Raw genomic sequence first — 21,036 nt, 5'->3', positions numbered from 1 at the left:
ATAGAAGGTATTTGAAGACAGCAGTGTTTTTGTGTTGTAGTGGAGCTCCGGCTTCGTGGTGCCAGAAGCACTGGATTCACTGGCGGTGCTTATTCTCTGCATTTCGTGTGGAAGCTCAACTTCGGGAACTGATCAGGAAACTAAAGCAGGTGACTGCTGTGGCTTCTGTTGTCTGTTTTCTCAACTAGCGTTGTAGGTCTCTGTAGATCATACTGAATTTTCAGTGCAGTAATTTATATTTGTACCACCCATTCTAGTCGGTTACTTTCCCTCTGCATGCTACTCTGTATAGCCAGCCGTCTCTCTGACCCAGTGAATCCTCATAGTGGTAAAGAAATGTATCTGAAATAATGAAAATATTTTTAGATAGTCGTGCTGAAGAATAATTGATACACACTGAACTTCACATAGGCTGGTGAGATGATTCAGCAGGTAAGGGTGCAAGCCACCAAATCTAATGACCCAAGTCTGACCTCGGGATCTCACAGGTTGGAAGGAAAGAGCCAACTCCCAAAAGTTTTCCTCTGACCTCCACACATTGGCTTTGGCATGAGCATGTCCATTTGCCCACTCACCACATCAGTGTAAAAAAGACTTTAAAACATGAAGAAAAAAAAAAGTGGGGGCTGGAGAGATGGCTCAGTGGTTAAGAGCACTGACTGCTCTTCCAAATCCTGAGTTCAATTCCCAGCAACTATGTGGTGGCTCACAGCCATCTGTAAAGGGATCTGATGCCCTCTTCTGGTGTGTCTGGAAACAGCTACAGTGTACTCACATAAATAAAATCTTTTAAAAAAAAAGTGTACAGTTCTCTGAGTTTTGATATCTATACATACCTGTTTAATTATTACTACAGTCAAGACAGAAGGGCTGGGCTGTTGCATACCTTTAATCTCAGCATCCTTGAGGCAGAAGCAGGTGGATGGATCTCTCTTAGTTGAGGGGAGCCTAGTCTATATAAAAAGTTTCCAGGCTAGCTAGGGCTAAATAAGAGACCCTGCCTAAAAAAAAAAAAAAAAAAAAAAAAAAAGAAGAAGAAGGAGGAGGAGGAGGAGGAAGGAGGAAGGAGAAGAAGAAAGGAAGAAAGGATAATAGTGCTGGAGAGACTGCACAGTGGTTGGATCACATCCTGCTCTCATCCTGTTGAGAGTTTGGTTCCCAATACCCACACTGGGTGATTATAGCCCCCAAGAACTGGATGCCTCTGGCCTCCCTTCCTATACTCACCTAATTATACATACACCTCTCAAAATTACATGCTATTTTATGTGCATTTTCTGAGGTGGGTGATGTCATGGTCTGACTGTAGCACTGGCTGGCCTGGAACTCAGCGTATATCTCAGGGCCATCCCAAACTCAGCAGTCTGCCTGCCTCTGCCTCCCAGGTGCTGGGTAATCTTCTTCTAGGTCCTCTACCCCAAACCAGTTCTTCGAAGTATTCACAACACCATTCTTAGCCCTGGGAGATACCAAGCAGTGTGAGCTTTCTGGGAGGTTATTTACTTGGGCAGATACTTTCTGCAGATCTTTCATATTTTTTGTTTTTGAACATCTCTCCTGAACTTGCTCTTTCCTGTAAATTCCAGTCAGACTTGGCTCTGTTTCCTTAGTAGTAAGTTCTCTGGGTTCCGTTTGGAGTTTTTTTCTTAGAACTCTTAAGACTAGGGTGGAGCTTTTGTTGGTGTAAATTTTCTATTTCCTGAGTCATTGTCCTTTGTTATCTGATACATAGCCTTCCATAATTATTATTTTATATATTGTTTGTCTTTTGACTATTTTGGGTGCAATGCTAAATGTAATCCGTCTCATAATATATTGCCCAGAAAGTCTTTAGAAATGTGAACTTTGAAAAAAAGATTAGATCAAATTGTACTGTGAGCTATATCATTGAATACATACTCTTTCTACAGCAAAGTGATTTCCCAAGAGAGACTTTTGAAGGCCCTAAACATGAAGTACTACGAAGATGTCTTTGTGCAGGCTACTTCAAAAATGTTGCTCGAAGGTAAGAGTTACAGTGCTTGAGAGAGTTGATAGACACTACTGTATCTAACTGCAGTGCTAAGCAACTTAAAGACTGAAGATGTGATACAGATTCTGTGATGATAACAATTATCAGAAATCTTTTCGTAATTGCCATCTGTACACAGGGAACTGCAGTGGTTCAAAGTGAGGCACTGAAGACTAGAGAGGAAGGGAGGAGAGTGCGTGGCAAATGGCAAATGGCAAGAACGTGGTTGTAGTTTGGTAGCCTCAGGTGAAGGTTAGGAGCCAAACAAGATAGAAAAGCGCCGGGCAATGGTGGCGCACGCCTTTAATCCCAGCATTCGGGAGGCAGAGGCAGGCGGATTTCTGAGTTCGAGGCCAGCCTGGGTACAGAGTGAGTTCCAGGACAGCCAGGGCTACACAGAGAAACCCTGTCTCAAAAAACAATAGATAGAATAGCATCCCTGGGGAAGGTCAGTCTGGGTATGTAGTGTCAGAGCTCAATTATAAGATGGGGAGAAGCAAGGGATCTTTGTAAGGAAAGTAGTAACATTGGCAATGGGAAATTCATTATAAAACTGAAGAATGAATAACGTCAGTAAATATGTTAGGATAATGGTGAGGGAGTTGTTAGTAGGCATGTTGGTTTATGCCTGGTATCCTAGCAGTATCATCTGAAAGAGACTGGGAACAGGAAACCACTATTTAAGTCAGAAGAGCCTGAACAAGTGCTCTACCATAAAGAACATGGAAAGTAAAGGTGGTTCTGATTCTAAATTGAGTCCTTCTGCTTTAAAAGATATTATTAGGACATTGCTGATACTTCAGTGGGGTCTCAGGATTTGATGTTAGTAATGCATGAATGTTAACTTTCTGTTTTGGTGATTGTATCACAGTTATGAAGGAGAGTGGCAAGCATTTGGTGGTTATGGGTAAGACAACAGGTTGGAAACTTACTTCCAATTGTCAATGCTTCCGATAAAAATCATTTTTGTGGGCTGGTGAGATGGCTCAGCGGTTAAGAGCACTGACTCCTCTTCCAAAGGTCCTGAGTTCAAATTCCAGCAACCACATGGTGGCTCATAACCATCCGTAATGAGATCTGATGTCCTCTTCTGGAGTGTCTGAAGACAGCTACAGTGTACACACATATAATTAATTTTTTAAAAAAATCGTATTTGTTTTGTTTTTGTCCTTTACAATTTTCTGTAAATTTAGTTTATTTTAGAATGAGATTCAGGTTCAGAGAGAGACTGTTGTCTTAAAGTGTATAGCTATAGAGGAAGATACCCTGCATTGACCTCTGGCCTCCCTATTCACATGCATGGGCTCGTACACACACATACAAAATAATTGAAGAAATGTGAGATGGGCTAACATGCTTAAGTTACTTTAACATAAAATATAATTATAGGGCTGGTAAAATGGCTTGGTAAAGGTGCTTGCCCTGAAAACCTTATGACCTCAGGTTGGACCTTAGAACTGAAATAAAGGTTCATTTGACTCCAAAGTTGTCCTTGGCTTCCACATATGACAAGGCATGAATGCACCACACTCCCACCCACCTATTAATATATATTTTTAAATGTATAAAGCATAAACCTACCCTCTTGTAATAGCAGCCTCCTTTATTTAAATTGTGCTGAAAAGAAATGTTTTTACTGTATGGATAGATACTCTTAGGAGAAATAGAATTTGAGGAATACAAGTGTTTAAACCCAGTTCTTGTGACATTATTGTTACTTAAAGAGATTCCTCTTCCCTAGGTAAACTGCTGCTTATTTTAGTAGTTAAGAAAACATCAGTTACCTTATTGCTTTACTATTTTGATCTTTATCATTTGATTTTTCTGTTTATAGATCTGTTGGCAGAACATTTTGCACAATGGATGGGCGTGGAAGTCCAGTTCATATCCATCCTTCCTCAGCAGTAAGTTCTTGTTTATTTGGTTGGTTGGTTAGTTGGTTTTGAGAGAAGGTCTCTGTGTTGCTGAGGCTGTACTCTTTCCTCTGCCTCCCAAGTGGTGAGACAGACTTACAGACTTACACCGCCTTGCCTTGTAAAGCACTCCTTTGTGGGTTTGGTTTTTGTTTTGTTTTCTCGTGCACTTTACATCCTCGGCCCTTAAAAAGTCCTCTTTTTCAATAAAAGGTTTTATGGGAGCGTGGAGAGGCATATGCATGGAGGGGTCAGAGAGTAACTTGCAGGAGTCAGTTTTTTCCTTCCACCAGGTGGGTCCTGGGGACTGAAGTTGAGCCATCTTGACAGCCCTAATGTATCTTATTTTTAATGACAGGTAGGCATTTGTAAGAGTAGAGTACTAACATATCAGTGTCTTCTAGTTTTCACTGAAATGTCATATAGAGAGAGCTTAGGGGTGTTGGTTAGCATATGATTTCTGTTTTGTGGAAGAAAATGGGCATTCAGAGGGTTTCAGGTTATTTTTCTGTTATTTTGGAGACAGGTCTGTAGTATGTAGTCCTTGACTGTCTTTATTTTCTTGCTCTTATTTAGAATGGGGCTGATTATTAATATTAATAAATTATCCTTAAATTTTTATATAGCTTCATGAACAGGAAACCAAACTTGAATGGATAATTTTTCATGAAGTATTAGTTACCACCAAAGTCTATGCAAGAATTGTGTGCCCAATCCGTTATGAATGGGTGAGAGACTTACTACCCAAGTTGCATGAACTTAATGCGCATGATTTGAGCAGTGTGGCTAGACGTGAAATGAGAGAAGATGCAAGAAGAAAATGGACAAATAAGGAAAATGTGAAACAGCTAAAGGGTGAGTGAATCATAGTTCTATTCTGTTTTTCTAAGAAGGGGTTTATGTTGTAGACCAGAGTGGCCTCAAAGGTCTGGTGATCCTTTACCACACCGTCCTCAACACTGGGGTTATAGGTGTTCTCTTAACTATGAAGCTGTCTTTCCCCCCTTTGGACAGGGTTTCTCTGTGTACTCCTGGCTGTCCTAAATCTCACTCTCTAGACCAGGCTGGGCTTGAAGTCAGAAATCTGCCTGCCTTTGTCTTCTAAGTGCTGGGATTAAAGGTGTGCACCATCACTGCCTGGCTCACTCCTTTGTTTTTCTTTTTCCCAGTTTTATTTATGTTGTCAGGATCAGCAGCAAGTGCCTTTATCTGCTGGCTCATGTACTTTTTGTTACTGTACTGGTTGTCCTAGGGTCTTGTTCATGTGAAGTGTACATTGTACCACTGAGCTCAGCACCTACATGCTTTTCAACCAGACTTTTGGTTAGACAACATTTAATTTCCTTTTGATCTTTTTTTGTAAGAAAAAATATTTGTATGTATATGATGTGTATATTTCTGGTTGACCATGCACACGTGGAGGTCAGAGGACATCCTCAGTTATTGGTGCTTGCTCAAGATAGGGTCTCTGGTTGCTACTATGTACTCCAGTCTAGCTGGCCTAGAGCTCATAGTTATTTTCCTTTCTCCACCTCCAATGCTATACAAGTGCATGCTACTGAACCGTCTCCTCAGTCCTTTTTTCTTAATGTTGAAAATAAGGTATATTTATACTATTTTCAGATGGAATATCAAAAGAAGTTCTAAAGAAAATGCAAAGAAGAAATGATGACAAATCCATATCAGATGCACGGGCTCGCTTCCTTGAGAGAAAGCAACAGAGAATCCAGGACCACAGTGACACATTAAAGGAAACTGGCTAAGCAGTGGACTATCCAATTCAGGAAGCAGGAAAGCAGCCAGGAAATGTGCTTCTGTTTTGCCAGTTATTTCCGACAGTACTATCAGAAGGAAGTGGTCAGCAGCTGTTCCTAGCCTGTGAGCCGAAAGCAAATCAGAATTTATAAATCACATCTCATCAATACTAACAAATGACATTTTGAAAGGAAAGATTGGGTTGCATAGTCATAGTACATGAATCCAATCAAAGATGATACAATATTTCCCTCACTTCTGTTTTGCTGGCCTTAACTGGTATCAAACAGTGTCACTGAGATATTTTCAAAGAACACTGAATTGTATTTAATCAGCGTGTATTCCATTTGCATTGAAGCATTAAAGATTATTTTCCTTAAATCTCTTCAAGGCCTTCTTATTGCTGTTAGAATAGTGTTGTATCAGGTATGTGACCATTTCAGAAGGCTGAACTTACATAGAGGTTTTACTCAGCAATACTTAGATGTCTAACAGTTTAATTGCTCCAGAGCTTTATAGGTATTTAAAGACTGATTAGTAAATAAAATTGCCTATGGCAGGACTTTCTTAAATTAATCCTACTCCTTAAAGTGATTTTTTTGGGATTATACAAATTCCTTTTTATATAAAAGTATATTGTTTAAAACAGTAGCTATAGCCATTAACCAAAGGACAGATGTGTATATGTGTGTGTGTGTATGTGTGTGTATGTATATGATACATAATATCACACACACACAAAGTTCTTTTTAGCTATTCCTACATACTTGTGTGTCAGCCCATGTATGTAGGTGTGACCGATTTCAAGCAGCCCCTCCACCTGGCCTTTCTCTCTCTCTCTCTGTCTCTGTCTCTCTGTCTCTGTCTCTCTCTCTCTCTCTCCCCTCTCCCTCTCTCCCTCTCTCCCTCTCTCCCTCTCTCCCTCTCTCCCTCTCTCCCTCTCTCTCTCTCCTGCACCTGCTTGAGTAGGACCATTTAAACACCTATTATGCTATTCTTGAGATGGGATTTTTCAAAGCGGCCAACACTTCACTAATGTTTCAAATCAAAACCTTGAGGCTAATATTACACTCAGGCCACACTCAGCACTTGCCTCCTCTTGTTTACTGCCTTGTATTGTAGTTATGTGTGTATATGTCTGTCTTTCTCATTAGATTATACGCTCCTTGTGGGCAGGGTCTGTCTTTTTCACCTTTGTACCTTTCATGGCATCTAGCATAGTGCTTTGCACATAGTCGTCACTCAGTGTTTGTTAATAAAGCTACTAGTGTCATTAAAACTCTATAGACAGTATGTGGATTTTTGTTTTCAGGTTTTTTAAAAAATTCTTTTTATGTAACCCTAGTTGGCCTGGTATTACTGTATAGAACAGGCTGACCTCAAACTCAGTTATCCTCCTGCTTCTCTCTGCCTCTCAGGTGGATTTTATATACTTGTGCCACTATACTTGGCAAGGTTTTATATCTTTAGTATAAAAATTACTCCTAATTTGTTTTGATAGGTAATTCTATCCTTTGGTATCCAAAAAGTTTAAGTTCAGTAGTTATACTTGAAGCCTTTCTGAAAAGATGGTGTTAGTCTGAATCCTGCTTTTCTTTGAAGGTAAGTAGTGATAATTAATTTATTGTTTCCAGTATCATGAATCTGCTTAAAAATCATTTAGGCTGGCCAGGCAGTGGTGGTGCATGCCTTTAATACCAGCACTTGGAAGGCAGAGACAGGCGGATTTCTGAGTTCAAGGCCAGCCTGGTCTACAGAATGACTACCAGGACAGCCAGGGCTACACAGAAAAACCAAAAGAAAAATCATTTAGGCCTTCCAGTTTTCATTTTCAGGTGTATTTTACCCTTAGAAAAGATGTGGGTAGATTCTTTGAATGAAAACTTTTATAGTTTTTTTGTTTAGCCTTATTTTTTATCTTCTGTGTATGGGTGTGAATTGTCTGCATATATGTCTGTGTACCACTTGTGTGCCTGGTGCCCCTGGAGACCAGAAGCAAGCACTAGATGCCCTGGAACTGGATTTACAGTTCCAGCCATACAAGTGCTATCAATCAAACCAGGGTCCTCTGAAAGAACAGCCAGTGCTTTTACCTGCTGAGCCATCTCTCCAGATTCTGAAAGCTCTTTTGAATCATAAAATATTAACCACCACATTCTACATCTATAGTCCAAATTCAAATTTCACCAGTTGTTCCAATAATCTCTTTTACTTTTTAAGCAGAATGAAAGTAAGCTATAGAGAAGAATTCCCAGGAGAGAGAAAGGGTTTCCAAGGGAGGAATAGGCCTAATATTTTGTTGTTTGTTTTGAGCCAGAGTTTCTCTCTGTAGCCCTGGCTGTCCTGGGTAGTTATTTTATATGGTACTAGTTTGGCTTTCTCTCCTTTTTCCTAAAACTATGTGTGCGCATGCTTACCAGCCCATGAGTAGGCCAGGGGTGGGCATCAGGTGTTAGCATCTGGCACTTTCAGCCTCATTGTTTTGAAACAAGGTATCTCACTGGAACTAGAGTGCTTACCAACTGACCAGAATGGCTGACCAGCAATTCCCAGGAATCATCTCCACCTCCCAGCACAGGGATTACAGGTCCAAGTGTGCCGAGGATCTGAACTCAGGTCTGCGTGCTTGCACATCAGTCTACCCAGTCCCACAATTAGACAATTGTTACTTGAGTGTTACATAAGCTATCAGAATCTCTTCTAGGTTATCACAGCTGAAAGTATAGGAACTTGCCCTCATTAGTGATACTAATCTTCACTAGATGGTTTTTAAGGAAAGTTTCTTCAACCTACTTCTTTTATAATTCCAAACTATTTTGGGGCTGGAAAGATGGCTCTTCGGGTAAAGGTATTGGCAATACAAGCCAAATAGAGCCTGCGTTTGAGTCCCTGAGCCCATGTCACTTAAAGAGACAAACAGTGCCAAGAAGTTGTCCTCTGACTTTAGTCTCTGTGCTATGGCACATAGGCCACACAAACACACCATGCCTACACCTATATAGCAATAAGTATTTCCCATGTAAAAAGTCATTTGAAGGGAAGATACTTTAGGATTATTAAAATACCACATCACAAAACACAAGGATCTATGTAAATTGTTGATTCTTGACAGACATAAAAACAAACCCAGTTTTATATGGTACTGGGGCCTCATAAATGCAATTATTTTACCAACTGAGTTATATTTCTAGTTTCAGGTACTTTTTAAATTTTATGCATTTATTTTTGGTATTATAAGGAAAAACATTCCTTGAAGAAGGAATTTCCAATAAACATGTGTGTTCTATGAACAACATGTACTAACACAGAAAGCTCCAGGGACACTCATAGACATATAATTTAAAAAGGAAAAATCTTTGGACTTGAGAGATGGGTGTCTTAGAGGCTAAAAGAACTTGCTGTTCTTCTAGAGAAGCAGAACTCAGTTCTTAGCATCCATTGTCCTCTCCTGGCCTCCATGGTTGTGTAAAACATGTACAAATCCAAGCAGACAGACACATCTGTACACGTGTGGTGACACCTGCCTTTAATACCAGCACTGGGCAGGCGGAGGCAGGCAGTTCTGTGTTTGAGGGTGGTCTGGTTTATACATAGTTGTTTCAGGTCACACAGATTTGCACAGATCCTGTCTCCCCACCTCCCAAACAAAACGAAAAACAAAACCTTGGGTTATTTGAGAAGGTGGACTAGCAGATTTACTTGGTGCATAGAGTATATATGTAGGAAAGAAATAATCTCAAAAGCCTAAAATCACAGGTCATGGAAACCCGTGGAGTGGGAACTATAGAACATACTGATTTGTTAGGAATGTCATTACAGCTTTGACATAATTGTGAGAATATTAATAAAATCCTCTCAATCTCTATTAAGAGGATTATTATGGGAATGTGTGATCTAATTAAGGCATGAAGTTGAAGAGTTAAGATAGTGGTTTTAGGGGGGGTTTGCCCAGGAAAGAATGGAAACTTGCCTTCAAATTACTAAACAAAAGGAAACAATGTTATACATGACTAATCATTTCATTAAAAAGAATGAACCTTAATAATTAAATGCGATTTCTTTTTGCAAGAAAATATCTTAATGAGATTTCCAGTTTTTATCTTCATTTCCTGTGCATGTGTGTGCTACAGAGTGCATATGGAGAGCAGAAGGGCTCCTCGTGGGATTTAGCTCTCTCCTTGCAGTCTGTGGTTACCAGAAATTGGGGCTCAGATCATCAGCCTTAGGAGCAGGCACCATTATCCACTAAGCCATCTTGCTGGCCCGAACAAATTTAAAATGCAATCTTCAGTCTCTCAAAGATTTCCAAAATAATTCTTACTATTTGTTCACTGCTTTTACAAATTTAAAATACAATAGAAAATTTCCCTTGTGAAGTCATTTAAAGATCAAATAATGTGTCCAGATAAAAATACACCTGCGTTCCTAATGTAAGATGACTTGATTTTTCACTTAAAATGTATGAAATGGGATTGGTTAATCCAAACTATACCCTAACATCAGATTGATGTTTATGTTACATATAAACTGGGTTTTTGGTACTAAGGATTGAACCTCTGCATACTAGGCAAGCGTTCTACAACTATTAGCAGACATCACCAGCCCCTGGAAATGTAAATGATTGTTCTGTTAAGTCCAGGTGTGGTATTGGCATGCTAGCATAGTCTTCAAGTTAAGGGTAAAATAATCAATGAATATGATTCTGGCTTGAGAAGGTACATGAGTTTTAAGCTGGGTTATCAAGAAATAGGACTTAACTGAAACAAAAATTAGAGAAAAGGAACCAGAGTTAAACAATGGGAAAAGTTCTGAATATACTGAGAGGGGCTTTAAGAGAGGTGTTACAATTTCTAGCCTGAATCCTGAGTAAACACTCAGTATGTCAACTAATAGTGTGAGTGCCATTCATTTTCTTGAAGTCAGAGTCTCTCAGACTCAAGTTCATTATGTACTGAGGGTGACCTGGAATTCCTGATTCTGCCTGTACTCCTCAAATCCTATGATTACAGGCATATACTATCACACTGATTTTATGTGGTGCTGGATAGTGAAGCCAAGGCTTCATGTTTGCTAGGTAAGTACTTCTACCAGCAGAACTATATATCCCCAGCCTGAATGCCATTCTAACAGAGAAAGCCTTTTAAGTCTGCAGAGATTTTCCGTTGTAGTATGTAGTCCTTACAGTCCATCATTGTGTGCCAGTGTGTTCCTCCAATTAATTCCCCTTAAAGAAATAAATACATTTTTTAATCCTCCCTTAGTAATGAGGCTTATCTTACCATATCTGAGCTAGAGGCTGAACTAGATAGTAATTAGAATTATATAGAGACTGTTTATAAGAGCTGGGTTTTTGTCAGATTGGTTTTTATTTAAAGCGTCTCTATATTTGTGTAGGTAGTGGACCTTAGAACCTTTTATGGCTCTTGGTGTTAACAGGGCTGGCTCAGAAAAAGGAAAAAAAATTGTAATCATTAAGTATGAGGTAGGTTTCTATATTTGTTACTTTTCTGTAAAATCTCTTTGTGATAAAACAGCATGACTCAAGGCAATGTAAGGAAGACAGAGTTTACTTTGACTTACAGTTTCAGAGGCATAAAAGTGGCAGGCATGGCGGCAGCAGGGAGCCATGAGGTCACATCTTGAATGGCAAGCCTGAAGTAGAATGAACTAGAATCAGGGTTAAGTCATACTCTCAATGTCTGCCCAAGTGATGATCTACTTCTTCTAGAAAGAATATGCCTCCTAAGCGATCCCAGACAGCACCACCACCAAGGGACCACACACCCAAATGCATAAGCCTAGGAGTCACATAGCTCTCTTGACTGCTGAGCCATCTCTCCAGTCCCGGTTATGTATTTCTCATTCAAAGTATTACAGCTTAGATCTTGAATGCCATGAATTTTTAAAATCATTGTTATCACAGAATGAATAGAAGCTTTATAGTTGTATTAATGGACAATGTAAAAGTTAGTTACTTAGAACATGAGCAACCAGGAAAAGCCAATCATTGTGTATATAACATTTTCATGGTTTTTCCCCCCTTCCCCAAGACTGTATTGCCTTGGCTATACTGGAACTTGCTTGTAGATAAGGCTGGCTTCAAACTCAAAGAATTGCCAGCCTCTACCTCCTAAATGTTGGGATCAAAGAAGTGTGAGTTTTGACAGTATAACTTTTTTGTTTTATTTTAGATTATTTATGTATATAAGTGCACTGTTGCTGTCTTCAGACACAACCGATGAGGGCTTCAGATCCCATTACAGATGGTTGTGAGCCACCATATAGTTGCTGGGAATTGAACTCAGGACCTCTGGAAGAGCAGTTAGTACCCTTAACAGCTGAGCCATCTCTCTAGGCCTCAATTTTAATTAATTAATTAATTAATTAATTTGGGTTTTTGTTTGTTTTTGTCTTTGTTTTTTTCGAGACAGGATTTCTCTGTATAGCCCTGGTTGTCCTAGAACTCACTTTGTAGACCAGGCTAGCCTCGAACTCAGAAATCCATCTGCTTCTGCCTCCCAAGTGCTGGGATTAAAGGCGTGCAACACTGCCTGGTTTCAATTTTATTTTTAAAAAACCAGTTGTGGGAAGCCACATTAGCCATTACAAGGTAGCGCTGGCTACTGTTGGCCACCACGTATAAGTTTGGGTAAACAACCAATGTGTACATATGCAGTAAAGTTTTTGCCAAGTCACTGCCTGGCCTGGGCATGATGAGGTTCTATGAGGTTCTGAGAGTATAACCAATCGGATGAGAGACATGTAAATGAGGTATGATAATGAGGTTCTGTGAGGTACTGAGAGTATAACCAATCAGATATGAGACATGCAAATGAGGTAGAATGCATAATCAATCGGGGTGTGAGACGCACCTCTCCTAGGCCTATATAAGCAGCACCAGTATAAGGGCTCGGGGTCTTTTCGCCTCTGCAATCAAGCTCTCCCAATAAACGTGTGCAGAAGGATCCTGTTGTGGAGTCGTTCTTGCTGGCGAGTCAGGCGCTCACACCAGTCTTGCTGTGCATTTGTGGAATCTCGAAACTTGCTATTTAGACCAGGCTAGCTTCTTAATTCACATTAATTCTCCTGTCTCCATCTCCCAAGTGTGGGAATGTAGGTCAGTGGTAGAGCACTTGCCCAGTATGTGGTGCCTAGCCCTGCCCCCTCCCCAAGGTTTTTCTTGTGCTCTAGGTTTGGTACATACTAAAGTCACAATGTTTGTTAGGAGTATTATATAAAACTTCATTGTGGTGAACATATGATGTGTTAAGATTCAGAACTGCTTTCCTGTACCAATTTTCTGAACTTTAAAAAAATATCTTGCCAGGCAGTGGTGGTGCATACCTTTGGGAGGCAGAGACAGGTGGATTTCTGAGTTCAAGGCTAGCCTGGTCTACAGAGTGTGTTCCAGGACAGCCAGGACTACACAAAGAAACCCTGTTTGGAAAAAAAAAAATCTCTGTGTACGAAGAGAGGGTGTTGGATCCCTGAAGTTTCAGATGATTGTGAGCTGCCCAATGTGGGTGCTGGGAACTGAACTCTGATCCTCTCAGAGAATTCTTAGCCGGCAGCCCCCACCGGGCTTTTTTTTTTTAAGCCTTTAAAAAAAATTTAACATCTGTGTATTTGACATTACAGAAGCTGAAAAATATTTAAAGTCATAAACTAGGTTATAATTCCTTAAAACTTTATTACTGATTTAAATAAAACTTTACTAAGTTTCAGTCCTTAACTAGTCTGCCCTGAGGTAGTGAAAGCTTACTACAACTTGTTACTGAGAACTATTTGAGTGTGTCAAAACTGATTGTTAAAGGAATAGGTTTGTGGGTCATAGTTTGCTTTGACCTGAAGACAGTAATAACTCAAGAAAAAGACAGTTCTGCATATATAGAACTGGGGAATATAGAACTGGGGAGATTACTTAGAGACAAAATGCTTGGTATGTAAGCATGGAGACTGAGTTTGAGTCCCATTCAATAGTTTTAAAAGTTTTGTTCTTGCTTTTCTTTTTTTTAAATTGGCACACAGTGCCATATTTATAAGTATGTGCTTATAATCCTGTTCTTGGAGGCAGGAGTGACCAAAATGAGGCGAACAGCCCCTGAGAACCATCTGAGGTTGCCTTCTGGCCTCCATGTTCACAGATTTAAGACGTGGGCGGGAAAGCCACGTAACAAATCATTCCCACTACGTACTCTCATTGCCCTTTCAATAGAACCTCTCCAGCTTTTGTGACCTGTTACTGGGTGAGGAAAAAGATGACTGACATTTATTGATCATCAGATTCCACAATGAATCTACTATATATTTAAACCAATGTTCTAAGATGACTTTTTGGGGTGAGGTAGTTTTTGGTTTGATTTTTAAATTCATTTTATGTGAGCATACTGTAGCTGTCCTCAGACACATCAGAAGAGGGCATCGGATCCCTCTACAGATGCCTGTGAGCCACCTTGTAGTTACTAGGAATTGAACTCTGGACCTCTGGAAGAGCATGCAATTGTTTTAACTGCTGAGCCATCTCTCCAGCTTGGGGTGAGATATTTTAAGAGCAGAGGTCTTACTTGGTAATCCAGGCTGATCTGGAAACTACTATGTAGTCTAGACTGGCTTCAAACTCAAGGCTGATCTTCCTCTTGACTTAGCCTTCCTAGTGCTGGGATTAAAGGTATGACCCTCCATACTGCCTGAAATGACCTCCTAAGAGAACACCAAGCTATTCCCTCTGCCAGAGTCTGTTAGAAACTGGAGGGACCTGTTTAATGTGACCAGAGTCAAGGTCAGTTCCCACAAGATTAGTCTTAGCCTTTCATTTGGAATATACTTGGTGCTATTTTAGTGAATACTCACTGTACATCTTATTGCCATCCCTGATCCATTATAGAACTTGTCTATAGGGTATTCAAGAACAGCTTGACAGTGAAAGAAAGATATAAGCTCAGGTCCATTTCAGACTAAAGTAGAAAGGCCATATTGCTTTGCAAATGTTTTTTGTCCACTCTTTATCCTTGTTGAGGAACTTTGCCTATAGTCTGATCATACTGCACTGAAACACAGTGGGCACTATGTTGACCAATCCCTAAGACTCAAGGGAGATTCTCTTTCTTAGTGGCAAGCGCTATGGTTCTCTTTTATCTTGCATGAAAAGCTACAATTCTTATCAGTAGCTCTAAGGGGCTGAGGTATTTTAAAGGTGCTGTTTAAATGGTGAAACCAGAATCTTACCTGTATAATTCCAAAGTGTCTCTTATGGTTTCTAAAATCTGAATTATATTTGGTATGAAGCATTAGAGTTCTACTTTCCAATTAATCATTGTCTATCTGATGAATGTCTATGACTTTTACACTGCAATTAGTTCAAGCTGTTTTTAGAAGGCTTTGGGATTGCCTTAAGATGAACTACTATGGAGGAATCCTATAAAAAGGTTTGGCTTTGGGGTGGGGACAGTGAGGGAGAGACAGTTTCTCTGTAGTTTAGGCTGCCCTTGAATTCCCCACAACCTCACCCACAGAAGATGAGGCATAAGCCTCACTCAGGGAAGTTCAGAGACTACAGGTGTGAGTCATCATGTGTGGCTATCAAAGATTTTGTTTTGAGGCAGGATCTCATGTAGCTCAGTCTGTTCAATATAGGAAACCAGCCCTGAATTCCTGACTCTCTTCACTATTATCCTGGCTTCCCAAGTGCCAAGTGCTAGGATTACAGGCATGTACCAGCACACCCAGCAGAAAAGTGGTGGGTTTTGCTTTGTGTTCCAGGATGGTTACACATCTATAACCATTACAGAGTTCCTGGTATAAAATATAGAACTGGCGAACAATACAGTTTTCTTGTGTAGATTTTGAGAAACTACAATTCCTCAAAATAACATACAAAGCAATGTTTTTGTTATGGCGCTTACTATATAAGGGCCTGCTGTTGATAACTCTGTAAAAATAGCTTCAAATTCATACCTTGACCATTTAGTACATGACCTCTTTTACTAAAACAGGGCAAACTAAAAGCCAGGGTGATGACTCATCCTTTGCAGCAGTCTGTTTGGATAAAAAAGTTACTTACACAGGATAGCAGGATTTGTTTTAGAGCTTATCAGGTTATCTATTTTAAGGTAGTGCTTAAAACCACGCCTTTTAGGTATAGCTTAGAAAACTTAGTGCCTCAGTGTTTGGGATTTCTTTTTTCTTTTTGGTTTTACATGATAGGGTTTCTCTGTGTAGCCCTGACTGTCCTGGAACTCACTCTGTAGACCCGGCTGGCCTCAGAGATCCGCCTGCCTCTGCCTCCCGAATGCTGGGATTACTGTGTTTGGGATTTCTAAACCAGGAACTGTCCTTTCCCCTGTCTCTGTCCTGCTGGAAATTTAGCCAGCACAATCTCATTATAATCATCTTTTATTACAGCAAATTACTGATCTTTAAGAGGCATGCCAGTTTGGAGCTGTTCTAGTTTGGGGGAACAAGGTCCTGCTATGTGGAACTCTAGATCTTCCTGCCTCAGAACCCTCCAGTGTGAGGATCACAGGTGAGCACCACAGTGTCCCCAGCATTGGGTAGCATTATCATTTACACTATTTTTCTCTTGGAAAAAAAAAGGGGGGGGGGCATTAACTGTTTAAGGTGCCTTTGCTGAGTGAAATCTGCTTAGTCATTTTAGTTGCTTTTACTGTTTTTCTCCAATACTGCCTTTCATATTTAGGCTGAGAGGAGAATCTGGCAGGCAAGGCAGCAGTCCTATTAATAAGCAGAATGATTTGGGATATCACCATCTACTTTTCTTCTTTCTAAATGATTTCTGAAAACAACTCATTCTTGAAATTTCTATGTGTGATGACAAAGCAGTCTCAGCGCACTTTTTGGTTAGGTATTCCACACCAAGGAAGTAAAATCAACTGCTCTGGGGATTTGAAATGTCCTTTCATGCAGGGTCTGTATGAAAATACAAGGCCCTTGTCAATAAATTGAAATGTGGTGATCTGTTCATGGTGAAGCTCTTACATCCCAAATTCTGAGATTGAAAGTGCAATTCTATTAAGCTACTGACATTTCTGTAATAAAACAGTAACTCCCTTAGGATTTTAATTTAAAATTTGCCCACCTCTAGAAAAGGACAAAGTCTTATGAAAACAATCTTTTCAAACATTGCAGGACAGGGCACATTCAAGTGCTTAAGTGAAATTATGTAAACACAAAACATCCTAAATATGGTGGCAAGGCTCTTCTTCAAGGGTCTGTTGTCTGCCTTCTCACTTGCCTGGTTCTCCTCTCAGCCCAGATATGAAAGGCAGTATTTGGGGGGAATACTAAACGCAACTGAAATGACTAAGCAGATTTCTCTAAGCAAAACCGCTTACGCAAAATTATTGTACACCCAGTGGTTGTCTTATGTTCTTTAGGTTGAAAGGGGCATTGAAAGTAATTTCCTCAAGAACTTTCAGGGGGATTAAGACGAACTATGTGGAAATGAACTCTCTAAATCTTCCTTATATTGGTGCTATTGTGAGACATTACACCTTACACTTTAGCAAGAGCTCTGGGGCGGCTATTAATCGCTAATGAATGCTGCAGATAGCTTACTGCTGTAGGAAGGCAAGGTGCTCCGGTTTTGAAGGGCTTATTACATCGCCCACCCTGTAACTACAGGTAATGGTCCTACTACCATGTATGACTAACAGTCAATCCCTCAGCTCCAAGACAGCCCCTGAGGTTTCTTTCCCTAGCCATCCTTTGATCTACATCTTTTAAGCTTTTTCCTGTGGCCGAACCCTCCAGTTCTCGAAGGCCAAACTGATCTCTACACTAGGCTGATCTAAGTCCACCAAAATGTCCGCGGAAGCGCTCTCCAGGGGCCAGCAGGAGATTCTTCTCCCATGGCCTTCCCTGTCCTTTGAGATGGTTTATCTGAGGATCTCGAGGAGCCATCCGGCTCTCCTGGCGTCAGAAGGGCGTGCGTCAGGGCAAGGAAGCTTGCAGCTCAGTACGGTCCCCCTCCCTGAGGTGTCAGCAACCACCCACTGCGCGAAACCAGGCGGGGGAGGCGCGCCGCAGCCAGCCGCCCGAGGAGCTCTGCGGCGGGGCCGTTTCCCTTAGTCACCGCGGCACCCACGCCGCGGCCTTCTCCTCAGGCACTCGGTGTCCTCACGCCCAGGCCGCCACGCCGGCAGGGGGCTCAACCGCCACCTCCTCCCCAGGAGCAGCGGCCAGTATCTTGCCTCTCGCCCTCCACTCTGGCAGCCTTCAACCGACCCTTCCCTACCCGCATCACGTGCACCGGGAAGTGCGTGGGTGGGTCTTACAGCGCCTACGGAAATGACGTAGTTCGCCCCGAGTCGCATGATGTGGCAAAATGTTAAAAAAAAAAAAAAGTGGGAGGGGGGAGGGGAGAAGGGAGAAACCGGAGCCTGGGGAAAGTGATGAGTCTAGAAAAAGTAGTCCCTCGGTTCCTCTGTTTCCCCGCAGCCGCATCAGCGAAGAGCGCTCCGCGCACTGCGTCCCTGAATCCCTACGCCCGACCGCGGCGCGGCGTCTGTGGAAGGCTACATAAGGCGGACGGCGTGAGGAGACTGGGCGGAGTTCTGCCTCGGGATCCTTCCGCAGGGCTCAGCCGTTTCCGGAGTCTGCGCTGCTCCCGGTTCCGCCATTGCGGCTCTCCCGGCCCCTGGAGCCTCCGCCCCCGACCCAAGCTCTCTCGTCTGCCTGCCAGTTCCCTGCGTCCCCGGAGAGTATCCCTCTGAGCCCAGCCTCCCCTCCCCTTCCCCGTCTCCTCCTCTCCCTTGGAGAGCCCGGGCAGGCACTGCCCTGCAGCCCCAGTGACAGGAGGAGACCATACTCCCCGACAGCGCCATGGCCCAGATTCTGCCCATTCGCTTTCAGGAGCATCTCCAGGTACGTGTGAGTCGGGGCTGCTGAGGGACTTTTCGAGGGTCGTGGGAAGGAAGAAGCTAGCGGCCTGGCCCGAAAGGGATCGAGAGAAGGGGAGTGGGGGGTGTCGGTATTTGGCATAGGTGGAGGAAGGACAGTGTCTTAAAAGCTTAAAGGGTTAAATGATATGAGACTAGGATGGAAATGACGAATCGGAGTGCAAAGGGCGGCGAGGCCAGGCCTTACGTCTGACGACCTCTTATTCTGCTTCCTGGATTGCAAGAACTGCGCATACCAGACCCCCCTTCCCATTTTACTCAGTTCATTCATTTGGGTAGGGGCTAGGTGGGGGAGCTTCTCGCGCGTTTCTCCCAGAGCAAGATTTCTCGTTAACCCTGAGCGACGCGGGGCTGTCACCTTCCCTTGGTCTATTCCCATTTCTACATCGAGTCTGCACCCAGGAATTGTGTGGCGGGTGGGTTGGGGAGGAGCTGCATCCTCCCTCTGCAGCTCACCACTGAGAAAGGCACCTTGGGGTTAGGGTAGCAGTGGCTCGTGGCTTGCCTTCCCTGAATCTATAAGGAACCGAAGGTCACACTCACTGAAGGAACAGAAAGAAGATAGAGGGGCGGCAAGGGGCGGTGTCAGTCTCGGTGCCTGGGGTCAAGGTCCCAAGGGGAACGCGCATATTTTTCCTTTCTTGGTTTCTTCAGAGGGTTAGTGTAGCTCTTAGGCTCACTTTGATTCTTGCAGGTAGGGAGAGTTATTTAGAGGTTATTTATGGCCTTTTGGAATTTAGCAGGTAGTTGTGGGATTACGGCAGGAGTATGTCTCACAGGACTGCGTGGAATTCATCAGAGCCGGGTTTAAGTGCATACCTGCTCTGTGTCAGTACCTAACAAGTTGATCTGTAACTGGCTCCTTTTTAATAGTCTGGGGCGTCCCCCCTCCGCCCCCCACTGCACCTTATCCTGGAGTCAATACACCATTGTCTAACCTGGCAACCTGCCAGCAGTTGGCCTAGGCAGGTGACTGTTGGAGGGCTTCGCTGAATTACGCTTCTTCTGAACTGCTGATTTTCCTGGTTCACTTGTCCCGACTCTTTGACATCATAATTTATTCATATTAATTTACTTTCCCTCAAGTATCCCCATAAAGAAATCTGCTTTCAGCTGCATCTTCTGAAGGGCTAATTTCATGAGGGGGAGGTGCAGTGATCCAGTTCAAATATTGGTAACTTATTGAGTGCTTTATCATTGAAGGCAATCTGATTTACTTTTCTTCATTGATATACATAAAAGATGTTTGATAATAAAGAGGGTTAACTAAAATTTAGCACCAAGTAAAATAATTAAATATTTCTTTATAGACTTTACCGTGTTGCTAACATTAACGAATTATTTTACTTTAGGACTTCTTTGCCCATTAAATGACTTGAATACATTTTCTTCAGTCATCACTAGTTTTCAAATAATTCATCTGATTTTGGCAATAAGATCTCTATTTTGTAAAGGTCTGAAAAATGTCAAGTGACAATGCTGACAGAGAAGTTAATTTTTGTTCTCAATTCAAGCTTGAGTTTCCTCTGTTAAGAATATAAAGTGTTAGGAAAGCACTGTTCTGGATGTTAGTGGACAGTGGGCTCTTCAGGCTGAGTTAAGAGGGAGGCAGCCTGTGTACACTAACAACAGAAAAAAATCTAGCTTTAATTAATTGCTTGCTTTAATTAATTTGACCATGATTTGGGTTGCTGTTTTTTCTTCTCCCATCTTTGGGATTAACACTTGGCCACACTGAAGTTACCAGAAATAGCTTTCTGCAAATATGTGTATAAACCTTACACAAAAGAAGCAAAGACAACTGCTGATGACATGACCGTTGCTGGTGATTTGAGTAATAGTTTTTCATTTCTATTAAACTCAAGACCAGAATTGTTGAATGGTCTTACAGACTGGAATCCAAACTTGTCACTAATTAAAAACAGATTTAATGCAGGTGTGGCATGTGAGTAGCAATTTCTGCAAATATTTGAAACTGTTTTCCAAAATTTAAAGATTTTGAATATTTATAAAATAGCTTTACAGATACACTTGAAGATCTCGGATGCTTATTTTCTGGAGGACCTCATTACACTTTAGGCTTTGGCTGGTAGGATCCCACTCTAGTAGATAGAGTCAGGTGTGCCGAAAGGATAATGTATCTTCTGATCTCAGACTTTTATTCCCTCTCTTTTAACAAACAAACATACAGTGTAAGGATTATTCCAGTTGTCATCTTAAGTCTTTGATTGCCCAGCCTCTGCCATTCTGCTTAGAAAACAACTTTCTAAAGCATTTAGGAGAACTGGGAAGTAAGGAGTGTAGAGTTCACTTGTGAAAGTTAACAGCAAACTCTAAATTAATTTATTTTAAACTTTTTATGAGAATGTTGCAAATAAAAAATTGCTATTTATTTTCATATCCCTTTGTGCATTTGTTTAGATGAAGATCTGTCATCAAG

The 21,036-nt window shown here is 41.6% G+C and overlaps 2 protein-coding genes and 1 long non-coding RNA gene across 7 annotated transcripts in view; 2 read left to right on the top strand and 1 right to left on the bottom strand.

Annotated features, from left to right (window-relative positions):
* Positions 1 to 6,960, top strand: part of Dhx40 (DEAH (Asp-Glu-Ala-His) box polypeptide 40) — a 39,029-nt gene extending 32,069 nt beyond the window's left edge. Inside the window, exons 14-18 of the mRNA NM_026191.2 lie at positions 41 to 149; positions 1,911 to 2,005; positions 3,846 to 3,915; positions 4,551 to 4,779; positions 5,548 to 6,960. Coding sequence (NP_080467.3) covers positions 41 to 149; positions 1,911 to 2,005; positions 3,846 to 3,915; positions 4,551 to 4,779; positions 5,548 to 5,687 — 643 coding nt within the window. The 3' untranslated portion in view covers positions 5,688 to 6,960. The remainder of the gene's footprint in view (positions 1 to 40; positions 150 to 1,910; positions 2,006 to 3,845; positions 3,916 to 4,550; positions 4,780 to 5,547) is intronic.
* Gm42085 lies at positions 143 to 18,096 on the bottom strand. 2 transcript variants are annotated; one of them, XR_880101.3, is made up of 3 exons: positions 17,933 to 18,096; positions 11,260 to 11,331; positions 143 to 948 (listed from the first exon to the last, which is right to left on the bottom strand). It is a non-coding gene; the product is annotated as a predicted gene, 42085 (long non-coding RNA). The 2 variants fall into 2 exon arrangements; XR_880100.2 differs by lacking the exon at positions 143 to 948 and adding an exon at positions 3,092 to 3,120.
* Positions 18,097 to 18,241: 145 nt separating this feature from the next.
* Positions 18,242 to 21,036, top strand: part of Cltc (clathrin, heavy polypeptide (Hc)) — a 63,216-nt gene continuing 60,421 nt past the window's right edge. For 2 of the 4 annotated variants that reach the window (NM_001003908.2, NM_001356393.1), the window contains exon 1: positions 18,242 to 18,561. In NM_001003908.2, coding sequence (NP_001003908.1) covers positions 18,520 to 18,561 — 42 coding nt within the window. In that variant the 5' untranslated portion in view covers positions 18,242 to 18,519. The remainder of the gene's footprint in view (positions 18,562 to 21,036) is intronic. The other 2 variants (XM_006533985.2, XM_006533983.2) reach the window with 1 other exon arrangement.

Source organism: Mus musculus, chromosome 11, assembly GCF_000001635.26.
Source record: "Mus musculus strain C57BL/6J chromosome 11, GRCm38.p6 C57BL/6J".
Lineage (NCBI taxonomy): Eukaryota > Metazoa > Chordata > Mammalia > Rodentia > Muridae > Mus > Mus musculus.
Note: the sequence above shows the minus strand (reverse complement) of the source record. Positions and strands in the feature narration are given on the sequence as shown.